This window comes from Urocampus carinirostris, chromosome 16, assembly GCF_059441175.1.
Source record: "Urocampus carinirostris isolate Australia breed hairy pipefish chromosome 16, RoL_Ucar_1.0, whole genome shotgun sequence".
NCBI lineage: Eukaryota > Metazoa > Chordata > Actinopteri > Syngnathiformes > Syngnathidae > Urocampus > Urocampus carinirostris.
The window spans coordinates 17,933,474-17,953,866 of NC_142364.1; the positions used below are offsets into that span (position 1 = coordinate 17,933,474).

A 20,393-nucleotide genomic window follows, 5' to 3' on the forward strand; every position below is an offset into this window, starting at 1 on the left:
ACGCCAAATGTCACAGGAAAGGTGACATCTCTGTCCCTCCCACGCTTTCTCAATCCAAACAACAGAAAATGAAGCTATAGAGAGATCCCTCGGTTTTAGCAGTTAATGGGGACCAGAAAAGTGAGAATCCACAAACTAGTGTCGCACTATTTTATTTTATTTTTTGGGCATCCTTCATTAGAGCAGACATGCCAACTTACAGAGAGAGAGAGAGAGAGAGAGAGAAGACAAAAAGAGAGATGGAAAGAGAAAAAATTAAAACCATATTACAGTTAGTAGATGTTTTGTTTTTTTGGGGGCGCACCTTGATTGAGCCTTACCAAGAGTGAGAGCGAGAGAGACAGCGATGCATCGTTTAGGAGGCATGACAGACATAACTGGACACAAACTATACTCAGCGAGAGGCAGGGAGAATGCAGAGCAGGTGTAAGGTCACAATACAGTGTGAGAGACACTACTATATGAATTGGCCAATCGGCATCAGAGATCTTGTGAATCTTGGCTGTCTAAAACATTATATAGAAGTGCAGGAAGAATTTCTTGGTGATCTTTTATATATTTTTTTTCTTTTCTTTTTTAATTAAATGTCCAATTGGCTTGAATCTTGGCTGCCCAAAACATTCCTCGTTTAAGTGGGAACCATCAGTTATATTTTTATTTAAATTAATTTTTTTTTCCCTGCAAAGGAGTGAAGCAGCGACAACTGAAGTGCAAAGTATCGACATTTGACGCTTTGACTGTGGCAGAGTACACAGGGGCATGACGACAAGTTGTGATTATTTTTGAAACGTTCAATTTTATCGCCTCATAAATCTGAAACCGTGGTGCGCTCTGACCTGCGCCGACTCCTCCTCTAGCCGTCTTTTCTCGTCCTCGGAGTCGACGAGTTTCTGTTTGGTCAGCAACAGCTCTTTGTTCAGAGCGTCGGCCTTCTCCTCGGCCTGACAAACACAAAACAGATTCAGGGGTGACAAAGATGACACTAACCCAAATGACAAGCTTCTCGGCTGCCGCAGTGATTCGATTGGCAGCAGGGTGACAACTAGCATATATTAGCATTTCCGTCTATTCTCTAAGCTGGCGTGCTGAAACCCAGTTATATCATATTTTGTAGGTTGATAAATCCAGGGCAGTGCACAAGTGTGTTTGCTTCACAGTATTGAAGCACACGGTTTGAATCTGTGTGCCTTGTTTTTATTTGAGAAATTGTCTATATTGATTTCATCTGGTTGTGAAAAACGAACAAAAATCACAATACCAGCAGAGATTATACATCATAAAATTTAAACTAAAACCCCGTTTAATCCTTCACTGCCACCCATAGCCATCAGAGGTGTTGAGTGTATTCATTCCCATGACGTCTATATCAGTCAAATAAAGACTAATAAAGATGTGATGATTTTTATCAATTTCTGTCTTAGAATCAGTTACGATGAAAAATAAAATTCCACATCTGGATTCTTCCATTATTTGTACCGAGTAAGGTCACAGGGGTGCTGTATCCCATCCCAGCCATCTCTGGGCAGTGGGCAGGGGAGACCCTGAACTGATTGGCAGCCAATTACAGGGCACACAGGGACAGAAAACTTACTCGCTCATTCACATTTAGATATAAATATAAATATATGGTGTGAGTTGCCCCCCCAATAAAAATACTTTTATGTCTCTTCGAGCCAAAAAGGTTCCTGAACCACTGGTCTAGTGGATAGGATCTGGCACCCTCCAAGCCTCGTTCTGGATCCGAATACCGTTGCATCCAATTGTATGCAATTGTGAACAACCATCCATGTCCCTGACAGCCTGGTGGTTAGGATATGGTGCTCTTACTAGATCCTTGTGTTATGCAATAGTGGTAAGCGATACTATTTATCAACTGACCAATAATTGCACAAATAAGGGTAATTTTATCCGCAAATATAGTACACAGGATTTTAAGGTATATGTTCAAATTTCTGGCAAGTTTTGGGTGACAATTTGATTTTATAGTCTGGTGTTTGTTTTTTTACCCCTTTCTTTAAATAAAAGATGGTCAAATAACATGAATTGAAAATTTGTTGGCCATCGTGCTTGCTCCTGGCAAAATATTGTGTAACTTGCTCAATATGAGATATTTGGAGATTATATTTAAACTGCTATGAAGCCCGATATGTTTTTTCCATCACATGAAAACAGAAAACGCCAGCCTTCTCTTTGCGACTCACGTTGTCGAGGTCTTTGCGCAAGGCGATCTTGCTGCTGACCAGCTCGTGTGCCAGGTCGTCGTTTTCCTGCTCCAAGCGCATGTTGGCCTCCTGCAGACGACGGTTCTCCCTCTGCAGGTGAGGACAGAAGTGTCACTATTAACAAGACCAAATGGGGAAGATAGCTCGAGAAGACGAGAGTGGGCAGGGCTTAGCCAAGCGGGAAACAGGAAGTGAAAGTTGCAAATGAACCAAACAATGTAAAGGAGAGAACAAACCGGGGTCTAATGAAGTGAACCGAGACCTGTAATGTTTAACAGGACATGACTTGCATGAGCATGGTGAAAAGAACAAAACATCAAGACTAGAACAATGTACTTATTTATCAAAGACATTTAGGGTTTTAAAAAACAACACATTTTTCAATCTGACTACTATAACACAGTATATATAATGTATGACCTGTAATCGTGCATTTTTGCATAGCACCTTAATCAAGGAATAAAGTAGCAGCTAGCAGTACCCAATAACAAATCACTAAGAACCTTTTTTTTTTTTTTGCATCGGCTCATCTCAATATTTCAAGACCCAAAAGAAAAAAGGTAATGATCAATAATGTATGTAAATTGAGTGGGGGGAACCTCATATCTCTCAATGGGAGCTTCCTGCTGCTCCTGCTGCTCCCTAATGGTATGGTACTCCTTCTCAAACTTCTTCAGCTTTTTCTGGCTGATCTGAAAAGTGACAGCATATATGTTGGTTTAGAGGAATATGACATTACACAATCAGCGCTTCGGGATTCTTACATAATATTACAATTCCCTGCAAGTACAAAATAGGACACTCTCAAGCATATGTAAATGGTAAATGGTCTACATTTATATAGCGCTTTTCAAGTCAATGAAGACCTCCCAAAGAGCTTTACAATGTGCTTCACACAGACTTCAATTGAGTGAGAAGTTTTTTTTTTCAAACAGTGTGTCGGGGAACACTCGTGTGCCGTGAGACCTTTTCTTGTTTGCTGCAGGAAACAGCCTAATTCTATCTTTTATAAGAAGCATTTTTGCTTTCTTCCAGTTATCAGCCAAGTACCATTCATCTATATTAGTTGGTGGCACAGATTACTATTTTCATACTAATTATTTGTTCATTAGGTAGTACAGGAAATGGATTTAATACCGGATTTTGTTTGACGAAAGTGTTTGATATTACACATTAAAATAAAAAAATCATATATTCAGTTCTAGTAGTAAATAGTAGTAAAATAATAGTAGAATAATTATTTTTCTGCTCAGTTTAGATATCATTTTTGTTATTTTAATAGAAAAACATGATCAAAATTTAGATAAAGAGGTTAAGAACAGTAAAATATATAAACTAAAACAAATAACTTGAAATGCCTCCCAAGCCACAGTAACTGCCAACGGTAAAAAGAAAAAAAAAAAATTGAAAAAAAAAAGCAAAAAAGAAAAAAACTATGCTGTCAAGTTTGGCAACATGACCATTTCAGCTTTCAAAACAAAACATGAAACTGGTGCTGGGGATTATTATTTTATATATTTTCGACAGACGATACGCCTAAAGAATTTTGGATGAAAAAAAGATTGTGCCTTGTTAAAAGAAAGGTTGAGAAACACTAGGTTAAAAATATGTATTGCCTAAGTTACCTTGAAAGTCTGAAAATCGGCCAGATGGTCTCAATTTTGTGTGCGAGTGTGTGTAAGTGGATGTGTGTGCGTATTGATCTCAAACACAATTCAACAGTGACCCCTACTGGTAATCCAGGAGTGGCATAGAGACGAGATTGTTGGAGAAAAAAATGACAATAACTTTGATTTTACCCTCCAGTGCTGAATAATGGGCAACAATTTCCCGCACTGCAAAAATTAGTTGAATTGAATTGTTTTTATTGTCATTGATAACAACGCGGTGAACGAACTATCTTACTCACCTTCATGCTACAAGCAAGCTCCATGAGTTTCTTGGCGTTTTCCTCAGAGCGGTACCTTTTGGGGACTGGAACCCGAAAAAATTTGAGGGCGCCCTCAAAGTCGGTCTGGATCAGATCGTCTTTGGATGTCTGAGGAAAATACATAACAAAATGGGGTTGGGTTTACATTTCTGGCTTTTTCCTACATGAATAATCATTTCGCAAATGGTTTAATGTTAAATTATGCAACTAAAATTGATCAATTTGATTTGGTTAATGTGCTTAAAACATTTGAAGATAGATCCGCCAGTTATTGGTATTACAGCTTTTTCCCCCACTGCAGAAGTCCTTCTAGCCCCTCTGGTAGATTTTTTTTCTTGCTCATTTCAAATATTCTATTTTTTTTATCAAAAGAAAAATCTTTAGGTTTAAAGTCAAATAATTCGTATTTTGAGAAATAGTTCTGTATTTAAAGTAAAGTCAGAAAATACCAGATTACTTTATGTATTTTTGTTCTGCTAGAAAAAAAGTTTGAAAAGTAGACTCATTATTATTTTACTAAAATAACAATTTAAGATGTAGTAAAATAAGATAACAAGACAATACTTAAATTAGCAAAATGGTCTGATAGAACACGGTATTGACCAATGTGAACGAAAACATGAATAAGTAGCACTATATATTACACACTGTCAGTTTACTCTACTGAAATAAATAATTTTGGTCATTCGAGGCACGAGTTTGAATATTATTTTCTTATTTTATGACTAAACACAAGCTATTAATGCAGTACAATAAAATAAATAATAATGCTTAAAATGAGTAAAATAACTGGCTAATACAGTAATCCCTCATTTTCGTGGGGGTTTAGTTCCGAAAATGTTCCATGATAGTCAAAGCATGCAAAGCAAAAACCTTTATATTTCCCATTCATTCATTAATTACCCAAGAACAAACCCAATTTACAGGCTCAAGTATTGGTTTAACAAAAGTTTTTTAAGAAAAAAACTATTTACAAATAACTTCTGTAATGTCAAATTATAATTTTTAAAATTTTGGTTTCGTTTTATAGCACAACTGTTTGGATTAAGGTCACGATTCACTTAACTTTACGTGACACTTTTCCGCTGTCATATGGAAAACTGCATTTACATTTCTACAGAAAACATTTATTTTTCCATTAAACATTTTTGGGGAGAAGCGCCAGAGAGCGTCAGAGACACACATGTGGCTCCATAGCAAGTTTAGCGGACCTAGAAGTCCAACTTTGATGGTGATAGAAAGCATCTTCCTTTGTTTAGCCCATCAGAATGCAACATAATGATCAATGAAAATCCGTGGAGTAGCCAAACTGTGATAAGTACACCATGATATAGTAATGGATTACTGTATAACCATTTTTTATGCTTAACAAAACTTCAATCTCACTTTTCACTCTGGCCAAAGGAAGAATTGTAGTCTGTTATTTTGCCTTATGTGCTATAAATGGTTGTGGTTCAAGGAAATTACATGCTAAGGAAGAGACATTCTTTGAGATCTTATTCTGCTTCATTTACTTCTTCTACTTTAATCGAGCAATTATTAACAATCAACAAAATGAGGGATGGTGGATTTTGGGTGGAAACTGTATTTCCACACTCTCTGATTTATAGTCAAAAACATAAAACAAAAATAAAATGCATAATATGAATGTTTTTTTTACATAATTCTTGTGTGGAAAAATAATGCAGTGCTAAAATACAAATATGCTTGAAATGTTACCTTGAGAAGTGCAAGGGCCACATTGAAGATGACACTGATGCCCTGAGGACCATAACTTGATTTAAATACAGTAATGCTATTTGATGAGATTGAAAAAAGAATACAACAAAGTGTGGAGTGTGCTGTGCTTACCTCACAAAGCAACAAGTCAATGATATGGAAGACCATGTAAAGAGGAAACTTGGCTGTAAAGAGGGTGAGGAACCACTGGGAGGCGTACATGTGGGCCTCCAGACCCACGTTGAGAAAATGGTTGTACAAATCTGGGATATATTCCTGATGAAGGCAATGGATTGAAGCAGAAGAATATTGTGAAGAATGAGCATATTTTTTGCATCTTGATGACGTCAGTAAGCAGCACCTGTAACTCCAAGTGCACGTCACATACCTGCATGAGTCTCTCTAGCTGGAAGAACTTGCAATGCAGATCTTCAAAGTTCTGCTTGAACAGGTCCCTGAGGCCGTAGTCGAACATGATCTTGACGAGGACGCTGAAGGCTTGCTCCTCTGGCATCTGAGCAAGAAACACAGGATTTTTGGGCAAAAGGCATAAAACCCTGCAATAGTTTAACAGCAGCAATTATAAATTATATTCATTAATTAATGTCACTGGATTTGTAATAGGGGTCCCTGAGATTTAGAACAAATTTGAGAAGAAGCAATACTCTAAAATGTTTTTAAATGTATTTAAAAAGACTAAGTCAGAAGTTATGTACATAATGTGAATTATATTAGGATGGGTATCCAATCTTAATAATTTAAATTTTTAAATGGGGGAAATATTCACTACCAGCTGCAAACTGCAAATAAAAAAAAAAAATATATATATATATATATATATATATATATATATATATATATATATATATATATATATATATATATATATATATATATATATATTACCAGGTATGGAGACATTTTTAGTACATTTTCTCATTTAACTAGATTTATTTTGTCTTCCTAGTCAAATAAGCAAAAAAAATTCACAAAATTCAGCATATTTTATGGAAATATTCAAAATTAATGGTAACATCTTGATACAGAAGAATGAAAATTGCTTATGACATATCCCTGTCATAGTAACAGGATAATACAATCAGAACGTGTTAAATCGTGTTTGTATTAAATTGGTGGGGTCCAAGCACCCTCTAGTGGCCAGTTTTCGGTGTAATTGTTATTTCTGCTCTTGCTCTATGTGTTTTATATATATTTATATATATATATATATATATATATATATATATATATATATATATATATATATATATATATATATATATATAGCCATTTTTGTTTTTTGTTTGTCTTTCTACTAAAATGCAGAAAAAATACATTATTTTGACTCTAATTAGGTTAACTCACACAAAATATATAATAGTCAAACAAAAGTAAACATTATACCATATATGGATATGTTGCTCCATTTAAATATTTGGGGATTATAAATGGTAAATGGTCTGCATTTATAAAGCGCTTTTCAAATCAATGAAGACCTCCCAAAGCGCTTTACAATGTGCTTCACATAAACTAGTTTTTAAAATGGTTATAATAAAAATAAAAAACCTAAAATGAGAAGAATGAAAAGAAAAGTAATCCAACAATGCTGCAACAATGGGCTTTTTTTGCAGTGAAAGGAGAAAGTATTTAGAATGGTCTTTTGAATTTTGTCTGTAACATTTTTATATCTACAGTAAATTCCGGACTATAAGCCGCTACTTTTTTCCCAAACTTTCAACCCTGCGGCTTATTCAGTGATGCGGCCAATTTATGTAATTTTTCTAACGGCTGCCAGCGGCGCTCGAGTACAAGAGGTAAGATTTAGACCGCAACTTTTTAGCTTGTGCACAAATTAAATTAGCGTAGACATATCTTCATCATGCAAATTGCAAAAAGAAAGGCACATGACACAACATTCAAGCTAAACGCAATCGGGCAGTCCGATGTAGAAGGAAACAGAACTATCGTGCACAAACCTTACTTAGCGAGCGTGAGGCTAGCGTGTTTTTGAATAAGTGAGCGTGGGACGACGTCTACATGACAAAGTCTCTTTCCCAGACCAAAGGAAGACGACTTTGATGACGTCAGCTATGAGGAGGTAGATGAGGACGGCTTACCGTGCTCACTACAAGTACGGTATGTTTTTTTTTAACAGAGCTGTTTGCTGTGTTGCGAGCGTGTTCCTAGTAGCGTTTTGCTACCCTTCACAGGCACGGTTTGGATGAAAGTTATAATATTATTATTAAAGCTTTGAAAACTCTCTCGGTGTACCGTCTTTCTTTGTAAATATGTGTAACCATGTATAATATATATTTGCAACTGTATATTTTTGTAATTATTTATTTTAGAAACTTATTCTGATATGTTTTGTACAAGCAAATGAGAAAGAAGGGGCGGGGCAAACGCGGGCTGACGGGAAGTGGAGTAAAGGTGAGACGTGTTTGTGGATGCGGCCGACAAAAGTGGATATATATTTTTCCCACCTTTACCTTTGGAAATATACACTTTTTTCCTTGGATTACTTTCAACTGGCACCTGGACTCTGCAGGTCTGCATTAAATGTTAAGTACCGGTATCATTTTCCGTTCATTTTGGCGGCTGTGTTTTTTGGACTGTATCGTGTTTGTATTGCGTTTATTCAATGTGGGCGCATGCGGCTAATATACAGGTGCGGCATGTGTATGTACAAAATCCTTTTTTTTCCCCGAAATGTGGTGGGTGCGGCTTATAATCAGGTGCGCTCTATCGTCTGGAATTTACGGTAGTTATTTTTTCCCCATGTTTTTCATTCAAAACAGTTAAAGAACAACCCTTTAACAAATGGATCGCCAAAATTTCATCATTCACCAAATATTTTCCCATGGTTATCTTTTCTATACCCGGAAAAAGCCTTGTGCTGGTTGTCACACTTAAAAGTTGAGTATCACTCGTCTAAGTTGTGATACACTTTTACCTTTAGGTGGCAAAGCTTCCTAGGAAAACTAATATCTTCTGAAATAGCAAGCGTTTTTTGTTGGTGTGTTTTTAATAAGTGATTTTCATTTCATTTCATTTCATCAGTTATTACTGATTATTTCCTTTACTTTGTCATAAATTGTGCAAGAATCAATGCAAAAACAACACAAAGCTAGTTGTACAAGGTAATACATTGTTGATGTTCCTTTCGCCTTGTTTAGTCAGGAAATGTGGGAAAAATATTTCCTGTGAGTCAAGATGGCAACACTGATGAAGTAAACTATCATTAAAATTAAATTCTTCTTTGTCTTTCAATGAAATTATATTACACATTTATTCTCTTTGTCAATAAAAAGGGAAAACAAAATAACACCTTTCATTATATTTACAGTTAACTTATTAAAACCATCTAATAGATTTGCAGTAAAATCCTTGATTTTGTAGGTGAGTCATGCTTTTTTTTCCTATTTATTTAGACAAGAAATCACTCTTAACCCTCAGCAAATCTGACCAGATGTTTTCACACATGGCACAGAAGGAAAAAAAAATCCAAGGTACATAGATATCAAAGCACAATAATAAACAGCAGTGCTTAGTGCATTAAAAGGTAAGCAAGATAACCAAATACATTTTTAACAGGAATATAGCTGATAAGAGGACTTTAGGCACGCAAAATATTAACACACACCAGAACCCCCTACACTGCGCTCCGGTTTGTTTTATCAAATATGTGTTTTTTGCTGAACTGATACGGAAACTCACGTGCAGCAGTAACACAGCAGCCAAAAAGGATTGTCCCTGGCAATAGCCGATCTCCTCATCGTATACCGAGTACGCCTGCAGGAAAGACACAAACATGCACGTGTGTGCAGAAGGTCATTAAATACGCTCGACAGTTCATGCAAAGGTTGATAAATGAAATGTTTCAATGAAAATTTCAAGAAAAAAAATGAAGTCTCATAGGTCTCATTTCAAGATGGTTGTGCATTGAATATTGAATTCAGTAGGATAGACCCTAAAACCATTTTGGTTGTATCCCAAGTATTAGGCTTTTGTTTCAAACAACCAAAATTAAAAGGGTAATTATGTTTTAAACCCAAAATAGATAGTCATCAGTTCAAAAGATAACCACACCGTATAATTGGGGTCCTGTGGTACAAAATAATACCCCCAAAACACCAAAAAAGATAATTTTGTTTTACAAACACAAACGTTTGTTGTTAATTTGTTTATTTTTCTCTTGGGGCACCAATAGATTTGATCCGTCCCGCGGGCTGCTGTTTGCCCACCCCTGACTTAATTATATCATGCATATATATTTAGATATATTGATTCTTAGGGGAAATGGTGGCATGGTGTGGAAGCCCAAGGTTCAAGTGCAGTTACTGGCCATCCCTTGCAGAGTTTGCATGTTCTCCCCGTGCCTGAGTGGGTTTCCCCTCGGGCACTTGGGTTTCCTCCCCATTCCAAAGACAAGCATGGCAGGTCAATTGGAGACCCCAGATTGTATCTGGGTATGAATGAGTGTATGAATGGCTTCAACATGGTGGGCTTGTATTGAAAACCACAAACAGAGGGCACAGTACTGTACAATTAGGTTGCACAATTTACCCTGATTGCTAGTCTGTCTCTGTGTACATAATATGAATTATATCTAGAAGGATTCTGATTGGCTGAGAACAAGCGCTGTTGGATCTCTAAAATGTCCAGTCCAAATCGTTCCTAGGCGTGAATGAGCGAGTGAGTGGTCTGTCTCTGTGTGCCCTGTGATTGGCTGGCAACCTGTTCAGGGTGTCCCCTGCCTACTGCCAAAAGTCGGCTGGGATGGGCTCCAGCATCCCCTGCGACCCTACTGATGATAAGCTGCGTGGAAAATGGATGAATGGATATTTATTATTTTTCATCTATTCAAATATTGCAAACAAAAAATGCATTAAAAAAAACAACAAAAAAACAAATGCTTTAGATGGATGACAAAGCTCCAAGTCTGTTGCATTAATTACATTACATCAGTCAGATTCAACCTGTTTAAACACAGTATCCAGAGAAGAGTTGAACTACCAGTAAACAGGACAGAGATTGGACAAAATGGCAGCGCTGGCCTACTGCGCTACAAACGCGAGTAATGAGTCAAACTGAGTGACAAAAGCACGGATCAATCCATCAGTGGAGCAAAGGCGGGGCGAGGGGGAGTTGGGGACAACTGAATTATTAAAAGGTACCTGAGGAGGTGCTTAACTGCGTGGAGATGGATGCCCTCGCTCGAGTCATGCATACATAATGAATGACGTGAAAATTCCTTGCGTGGCAACCGCGGACACGCTTGGAAATGAGCAGTTTGATTATAGGCAAGAAATGCGCTTTTTAAGGTTAAAGTATGTGCTTATAATGTGATCTGATGCATGCAGTGAGGTAAATTTTTGGTGAGGCACAACCAGATATACAAATAAATGAATTTCCATCTAGATTGATCATTTGATAGGCAAAACCAGACCGCAATATATAAACTGTAGCATCCAAAAAAACCTTAAGTCCACGAAAAAAAATACTGGATGGCTTGACAGCTCTCTAATACTATCATTAACTCTATTTACTAGGCCTAAGATTTGCAACAAATTTGAATCCCTAACTGATCACGGCAGCGCAGTGTGTTAGCGCTTGTGCGGCACAGTTCATGTCATGGGAACCTGTCGTGGGTTCAAATCCAGCTCCAGACTTCCTGTGCGGAGTTTGTATGTTCTCCCCGTGCTTGCGTGGGTTTCCTCCGGGCACTCCGGTTTCCTCCCACGTTCCAAAAACATGCATTTCAGGTGAATTGGCCGGTCCAAATTTTCCCTAGGTGTGAATGAGCGAATGAGTTGTCTGTACCCGTGTGCCCTGCGATTGGCTGGCAACCAGTTCAGGGTGTCCCCTGCCCACTGCCCGGAGATGGCTGAGATGGGCTCCAGCCCCCCCGCGACCCTAATGAGGATAAGCGGTACGGCTAATGAGATGAGATGAGGTCTCTTTATCGCCCTCTGCCATGAAGCAAGAGAATTGCATGCCTCACTCTGCATCTGCAGGCGCTCAGCACATTGTTACATACTACCATATTTTGCAGACTATAAGGCGCACCCAGACACAAAATTGGCCAAAAACAAACATGCACCTTATAATTTAGTACTCCGTTTATGCGAACATAATTGTAAAAGTGTTTCCTTTTTTGTGCAATTAATAATCAGATGATAAATGCTGATCCAAAACAATTGTGGCGATGAGGACCGAAGCGAATAGCAATGGTTAGAACACTGAATCCTAACCACCAGGCTGCTTGGGACATGGATTATTGTGCACAAATTCATAACATTGAATGCAACAGGACTCGAATGGAGTGTTGTGGAGTCAAATGAGAAAGAAATTTAACACTGAATAAATAAAACTACTAAATCTTATATTTCCAGGATAAAAGTTGAGGCACAGACTCATATGCCTCACCTCAGCTGACTGCACGCCACTGTCCGAAATGTAATCGGATCAGCAGTTTAAAATGATGAGTCCAATTGTAAAAATCGTTACTTCCATTTTTTTCTAACCATAAAAAAGTAATTCTTGAAGACAAAGGCCATCATTGTTTGTAATCATGAGTTCCTGAAGGCGTGTTCGTCCGGAACAATTGCCTCAGGAAAAGAAAACCGAAAAAAGCTGAAAGTAAATTACATGAATATGTACAACATAACTTTTTATAAGGAACACATGACTCTTTGAAACATCTTAAGTGACACTGGATGACTTTTAAATTCCTTGTTATGAACACTATCCTTAATCAAAGTTCAAATTAGCATAATTACTTCTTTTTAATGACGTTTACCTTTCCTTGCAAGAATTTTATCCTACAGTCTCCAAAAAAAGAGTGAGAGAGAAATAGAAAGAGCAAGAGAGCAATAGAGAGAGAGCAAAATAGAGAGATAAAGGGAGAGAAAGAAAGAGAGAAACAGAGGGAGATGATAAAGATTGAGAGAAAAAAACAGGAGATTAAGAAAAAGAGAATGAGAGATGCACAAAATAAGAAAGAAATAGATAGAGAAACATAGAAACAGAAAGAGAAAGAAAAAGGAAGAAAGAAAGAGAGACAGTAAGATGGAGAAAGAAAGGGAAAGAGAGTGGATGCTGGGTGAGCTCTCGCAGCACCACAGTACTGTTCTGTACTCAGAAAAATATGCACACAATACTAAATCTAACTCATAGCAATGTCCGGATATTTTTCGACATCCTGAACAAAATGTTTGTATGTACCGTTTCACTTAAGTCGAATAGTCGTAAGCAACGTTCCCTCTATGCTGCGTGTGTGCGCAATCGTGCACTGCCCGCACATTGTCAGCGCACAAGAAAATCTATCCAGCGCAATGTTCCCTCTAAACTGCGTGTGTGCACAATTGCTACTACCCAGAGCTTTTCCGCGCACAAGAAAATCTAGCCAGCTCACAAAAATCAGGGCTCGAAATTGCTAATCAAGAAGCAAATTAAGTCAAAGTTGCGGTGCAAGTAGGTAAAAATACACATGTTTCCCTGACGTTGTGTTCTAAATGCGGTATTTTGAAGTCAAGGTCGAAGTAGAACGAAGTTGAGTAAAGTCAGTAGAGTTTTTCGAGAACCGGCTTCTTCGGCTCGGCTCACTAAAAGGAACCGGCTCTCTCGGGTTCTAATCAGTCCTTCAGGTTGTTTTTGCTTCTTTCATCCCTCTATGAACAAATATGTAAAATTATGCACAAAATGACTTAAAGGAAGGGGGAATAGAACAAAAAAAGAAAAAAATACCAAAATGAAAAAGTAGTGAAAAGCTGAGAAAAAATAAATAAAAGGAAGAGAAAAAAGAAGGAAAGATTCAGGAAAAAAACAGAAAAAAGGCAAGAAAGAAACAAAGAAAAAATAAGTACAGAACACAAAGAAAAAAGTATTAACTAGGAAAAAATAAACACAATGAGATTTTTCAAAGGAATAAAAAAAAAATAGAAAAAAAAACAGAGAAAAAGAAGAAAAAGTTTGTGTTACATTCAAATAATTTCCAATTATACCAAGTCAATCTTGTTGCCAACATTGTACTTCCACTAAAAAATGTGATTAAATACAGTTGTGTATCGCGCAACCGACTAAATAAGGCCCCAAAAATGTTAGTATTATGCCACAGAAGATTCCAGGAAAAAAAAGAAATGGAAATCTTGTGAAAGAATTGTAAAAACAAATGACGTTTGTAGGCCAAACAACCTTTGCAATAGCACATAAGTCAATTCATTCAAAAGTGAAAAATAATTTTGCATTGCCGGAAACTCAGCAAATTTTAACGTGATGTCAAGTTTTGGACATGTTTGATAATGACTTAGTTGCCACACTTGGGATTGCTGTTGCTCACTGTTGTTTCAAGCGTTGCTCACCGACTTTGTGAGAAGGCTCAGACCCGTGGAAAATTAGAGGGAACATTGGTCGTAAGTAGGAGAGTGTCTGTAATACCCCTCCAGTGTTTTGGGGACTGGCGCCTGGCTTTGATGACATCAAGTGGATCTATTTAGAACTGAAGGTCATTGTTTGGCTTTTTTTGCCCTGCTATTCTTTAAGCGATGTCTTGCGGGGCAGATTAAATCTGTCGATGGGCCTGATCCGGCCCGTGGGCTGCATGTTTAAAACCAAGATATGCTGAGAATCAAAACAGCAGTGGTCAAATTACACCACCAGTTTTATGGACCAGGAGAGATGCAACAGATTGCCATGATCTAGCGAGTTAATGGCACCATCTTCTCAAGAAATCTCTCATGCAGAAACATCCAAAAGTGAACTCAATTATCAAAATTATTTTGTTTGAATAGAATTCACATTTTCACAAGCTCCTGACCCTAAATCTTTCACAGCTAAATGCATTTGAGTTAAGGGATTTCCTTGTAAAATCAATTTGTTAGGCCATTTATGCAGATTCAAAAAAAATCCTTAAATATACATTTTGCAGTGGTTGCTTGCAGATGAAATTAAGGATGAGTAGAAAAAAATTAATACCATGCAGAAGAACATAAAGATGGGTTTATCTGGTCTAGCATCGCTCGGTTTGAAATTATGCATAATCAAAAATAAGTTTTTCATTCAAATGATTCAAAGAGAAGATTAAATTGGGTCAGCGAGCCTATTATGAGGACTGCAGTATTCATCGGAACGAGTGAAAATTTTGGGGGAAGAACTGCATGTCTCCCTGAGGTGGCAACAATCTTATCTTTGCATGCTTCATTAATCAATCCAGCATACCCACAAGGATATTATGAATACTGAAAAAGCGTGACTCGGTTAATGATGGGTCTGACATTGTTTAACAGTTTTTTTCTTGTTTTACTCAAAGAATAACCAGGACCACGTAAGAAGTCAGTCTCTTCATCCGGGTTAATTATTTTGATGGGGTCAATTAAGGGTCTGCTCAACTTCGCATCTTCACTTGCATACTGTGTGCTATATGCACTCCGTGATGGTTATATGTGAATAAAACACTGCCAATGAGAGCACCACTACCCCCTAGTGTAGTGGAGATGGAATTGCACTTGATTCTCTGGAAAGTTAAAAAAATGTCCCTGAGGTAAAACATGGCTGAGCCCCCCTTGACTGAGCCCCGTGCCCCATCCCCACTATTTTAGAACTACTGGCTAAGGAGAAGGAGCAGCAGTTAATTCCTGGTGTAGAAAAATACATTGCTAGTTTCCTGCATACAAGATTAGGGAGCTAATTATCAATGTTTAAAAAGAAGCAGCTAGTTTCCCGCGTAGAAGAAGACAATGTTAGTTTATGAGTAGAAGAAGAACTTAGTTTTCTGTGTACAAGATTAAAAAGCTAGTTTAGCATTGAAGATTAGGAAACTAGTTTTCAGCGTAGAAGATGCATATAAAACAATAGCTCGTTATCAAAGAGGTCAACTAAGATGATATTTTTTGGTAAAGAGGACACACAAATATTGAGTAGAAGAAGCTGGAGTTAGTTTTTTTAAATAAGAAATATGCTAGTCACCGATGTTTTTCGATGAAGAAGCAGCTGGTTTCAGGCATCGAAAGTCAAACAGAGCTTGTATTCGACAAAATGGAGTACTATCTGTGTTTAGAGTAAAAGGCCAATTGTGAAAGCAGCCAGGCCATAATTTGGAGAAAGCCTTAATAAAATAATACTAATATTGATTTTTTTTTGTCATCACAACTTTAATACTGCATTGCAGCACAGTATTTATTTAACGTTTTTTAGAAGGCTGCAAACTGAGGACCCCTGGAGACTGGATTTTCCTGAGGGCAACTTTGGGAAAAAAATTGTTGAGAAACTTTTGAGTGATAATTCAAAAAAACAAAACAATGTAGAAAATGGATGTCAGACCAAGAGAATATCGATGTACCATCAAATAAAAAAGACTGTCAGCAAGCTGCAAGTGTCACAGACCAATTTATTTCACAAACAAAACGTATTCGCATTCCTCTGAGACGTTTTGTATAAATAAATGTGACTTGATTTCTTTGTTCTACTCTTGTACCGTTCTCACCCGTTTTTACGACTGACCAACGGCTAGTGCACGCTAAAGTCGAGAACACAAACATGTGGAAATAAAACTTCAAAATACCTTGCATATCTTATACAGGGAGTCTTGCCCATCACCTCCGGTGTCTTTGAAGTAGTCATGAGCTGGGAATGTTCTGTTAATGTCTCGAGTGATGGCACTGTCCTGGGGGGATTCCTAGCAAAGAGATAAACAAGAGGAGGCGAGTTAGATAAAACAAATATTACACAGCCATCCATTCGTTTCCAAACCGCTTATCTTTAAGATGGTTCGGAATTGTTGTTAAACCAAACACAAGCATGACTTGCCACAAGACAGGCAACAGTACATCGTACTGTGCTTCAACATGGTGGGCTTGTATTGAAAACCACAGACGGAGGGCACAGTACTGTACAATTAGGTTGCACTATTTACCTTGATTGCTTCTATGACCAAGTCATGTTAATAAGTCTGATTGAGACGAGCAATAATAATCAATGATTAACTTTTCTTTTAGATCTGTGTTACATCATAAGACTGTTCAAATGTTAAGTAAAACATAGCATGTACGCAAGAAAACATGGTTTTATGACAGTGGCACGTGTGTGAGTGTAACAAATGAGAGCAATGAAAATAATTTCCCACAGGAAACTTTTTGGCAATTCAAAACCACACAGAACAGATTGCGATTTGTACTTAGCACTGTAGCTTTATTGCGGCTCATGTTGGGACTTGGGGTGGTGTAATACGCAAATTAGTCAATTTAGTTAGCCCCCAGTGCCGGAATTACATTCGACCATTCATTAAAGTTTTTTGCATGCAGGCAAAAACTATTAAACATTCAAGATTAGATAATTATACAAGGGAATTTGCTGTTGTAAGAACTTGGTATTTTAATTGAAAGAGATTATCTGGTATTTTAGTGATACTACAAATGAACATTAGGGCCACGCTAAAAAGACAATTTCATTCATTAAACACTGCAATAAGCTAGGATTGGAGGTAAATTCTTTGTATGAATAAAGCAATTTTTAAAACTGTCAAATAAAATGTGTTTATCTAAATGTTTTCAATAGTCACGTTTATGACTTCATAATTTCATAAGTGAGCACGTGTACCAATTATTGCCTGCGAGCAAAGCGAGGGTGGTGATAACGTTTTTATTTGGGATCCAAGACATTTCGTTCTGTATACACGTGTACACGAATGACAATAAAGTAAATCTGAATCTGAATCTGAAGTATGTAAATACATTGGTACCTCTAATTTACAAATTCAATTTAATCCAGCAGTGATGTTAAGGAAACCGTTGTAAATTGAAACACGTTTTCCCCTTGAAATAAACTGAAACACTATTAATCTATTCCAAGGTCATCAAATGCAACCAAACCCCCATTAAATCAACTGCAACTGCAATGTAAGTCCACCAATGTTCAGTGAATGTTCATAAATATACCAAATAGTATTAATACATTGCATACCTACATTGCATATTACCGAATCTTATTGCAATATGTATTCTGTGTAGCACTATTTAGTTATTCTATATAACACGCTACAGTGGGCATTTGCACGTCACACTGGGTATTTGTATATTGTATTCTTTTTGCTTTATTATTGTATTGTTCTCAGCTCAGGGATGCTGCTGGAAATGTGAATTTCCCTTCGGGGATGAATAAAGTGTCTATCTATCTATCTAATATAACAAGAAATAAGGGTAAAGAAATGCAACTGATGAAGTTACTGTACGGTCCAAAGCTTTTCACGCCAAAAATAGTTACCAAAAAATAAAACAACAACAACCGAATGAAAAATGATAAAATGTAAAAAGTCACCTAAATGACTTGGTATGCTTTTGCACTCACTGGACGCATAAAATAGCAATCCAGTGATTGTTTTGTTTAGACAGTTTCCATCCAACTCCTTTTGGCATTATCGGGATGTATTTTTGTGATAAAAGTCTGCAGTTTTTACCTGCAGGCGAACACTTCCTTAAATTCTGTCGTTAATAACGTAAATGTGTCCCCAGCGAGCCATATTTCTTATATCAAGATCATAAGAGGCTTTTCAATTATGGACTAAACAGTTTGGCAATTTAATACAGAGGAGCTGTTAGGGTCTCACCTAGCTGATAAGCCAGCACAGACTTTTAGTGTTAGCGTCACAGACTTTGGATAGTCGAAAACTGATCATATACCAAGGAAGAGTTTAGTGCGATGCCAACCTCGGATGCCGAAACATTTGTCGGGTAGGTTGATTGTAAAACGAAGTACCACTGTACATCTGTTTGTGTGTCTATCCACTCAAGAAAAGGGGGAACGGGTTTATATTTGACCACCATCATTCACAGGCTGTAGGTTAGGTTACCCCAGATGTCAAAAATGCTCATAAAAGCAGACACAGGACATTTGGTTTCGTTAACTCAGGACTTTTTTCCTGGAAATATATTCTACTCTCCCAGGCCAGAACCAGTTTTGCCAAGATCACAATCTTGAACAAGCAATCAGGTAGGTCACCCTAGATCAGACATGGGCACTCTGGTCCTCAAGGGCTGTGTGTCCTGCATGATTTGGAAGTTTCTCTACTTCAAATCAGGTGATGCAAATCATTAGCTCTTTAGCAAGCTGGCAGGAGCTTGGAATCACCTGTATGGGAGCAGAGAAACCTCAGAAACCAGGCAGGACATGCAGCCCTCGAGGACTGGAGTTCCTAGGTTTGCTCTAGAGGTAAAATGCCAGGAAAAAACAAAAAACGGACCCAGCAAATTTTCCAGAAAGACATTCACTTCTTCTGGCCCATTACATTCAATTTCAACACAATGTCTTGCCGACATATAGAAGAATTTATCTATATGTGAAAAAAAACTGCCAAACAAATGGACTCAGCACTTTTGTTTTTACTGTCTCAGCATTTTTTTACAGGAAGACATTTATCTTCCCAGACCAGAACAGAAATGAAGATCAACAGTATCTTTAAGCTGCAGTCGGGTAGGTTACCCCAGATGTGATAATATCCCAAAAAGCAAACTTTTTACGGTCTCAGGCCAGGATCCCAATATTTTATAATCAATTGGCTAAGTCACTCTAGAGGTGAAAATGTCCCCCCAAAAAGACTTACCAAACTCAAACCACCACCCATTCTGTTTGGGCTGTTTGTACCTCTGTTTCTGGATTTTAGATGCCTTCTGGACTCTTTGTATTTTTTTTTATTCTCATGTGTCAATAAGTGTGCCAAAAAGGGAAATCCACCCAAAAATGGTTTTGTGTATCAATGCGGGTGATGCTCTAATGGAGCACAGCCATTCTAGTTCACTCTTGTGTTTTTCTTTGAGCCAGTCCAAGTGCTGCCTTTAACTCCCAAGCCTTGCAAATAGCAGGCACATGAGTTAACTCGTTTACCGTTTATGGGAAGCTGTGTACTGAGTATCATGTAGAGCGCAATGTGCGTATCGTGTTAAATGTTTCACATTCTATAACGCATTGCCTACTACTATCTCTTTTAAAATGGTAACTGATAGCCTGGTTCTCATCCAAAAAGTTTAAGCTGATTAGCTTTCAGCTCATTCAGAAGAAAATCTGAAAAAAAAAAACAAGGAAAGAGTGTGTCCAAAACATGGGTCCAAACCAGCATCCAAATGAATGACAAGCTTCCGTGTTTATACAAGCAGCACTTAGCCATGTTTATCTTAAGTGCTGAAAGCTCAGACAAAGACCTCTTGACATCACGGCCAATTAGCTTCTCTTCTGTCTTTTGGTGTTCCGTTGTTACAGAATTAGCGTGAGAGGAGAGTAAAAACAACCCAAGTCTCGTAGTGGTCCACTTGTAAATACAGCAATAAAAACACAAGGAAACTGAAAGGAAACCTATTAAGATAAATTTAAACTTAGAACAAGCAGGATGGTGATGCAAAGGCGAAGTACAGAGAGCCCTCGCTACTTCACGCTTCAGTTATCACAAGTTCACTCCTTTGCTGATTTTGAATTAGTTTTGTCTTTATTTTCATTAATATTATTGTATTGTGCATTGTGTTCTGTTAGAGAGCACA

General features: G+C 37.5%; 1 protein-coding gene across 2 annotated transcripts in view; it reads right to left on the minus strand.

The window, feature by feature from the left end:
- Positions 1–20,393, minus strand: part of rabgap1 (RAB GTPase activating protein 1) — an 87,177-nt gene that overhangs the window by 8,767 nt on the left and 58,017 nt on the right. For both annotated transcript variants that reach the window (XM_088355288.1, XM_088355287.1), the window contains 9 exons: positions 16,433–16,546; positions 9,589–9,663; positions 6,260–6,385; positions 6,004–6,147; positions 5,872–5,913; positions 4,132–4,260; positions 2,822–2,914; positions 2,202–2,312; positions 837–941 (listed from right to left, as the gene is read on the minus strand). In XM_088355288.1, the coding sequence (XP_088211414.1) occupies positions 837–941; positions 2,202–2,312; positions 2,822–2,914; positions 4,132–4,260; positions 5,872–5,913; positions 6,004–6,147; positions 6,260–6,385; positions 9,589–9,663; positions 16,433–16,546 (939 nt within the window). The remainder of the gene's footprint in view (positions 1–836; positions 942–2,201; positions 2,313–2,821; positions 2,915–4,131; positions 4,261–5,871; positions 5,914–6,003; positions 6,148–6,259; positions 6,386–9,588; positions 9,664–16,432; positions 16,547–20,393) is intronic.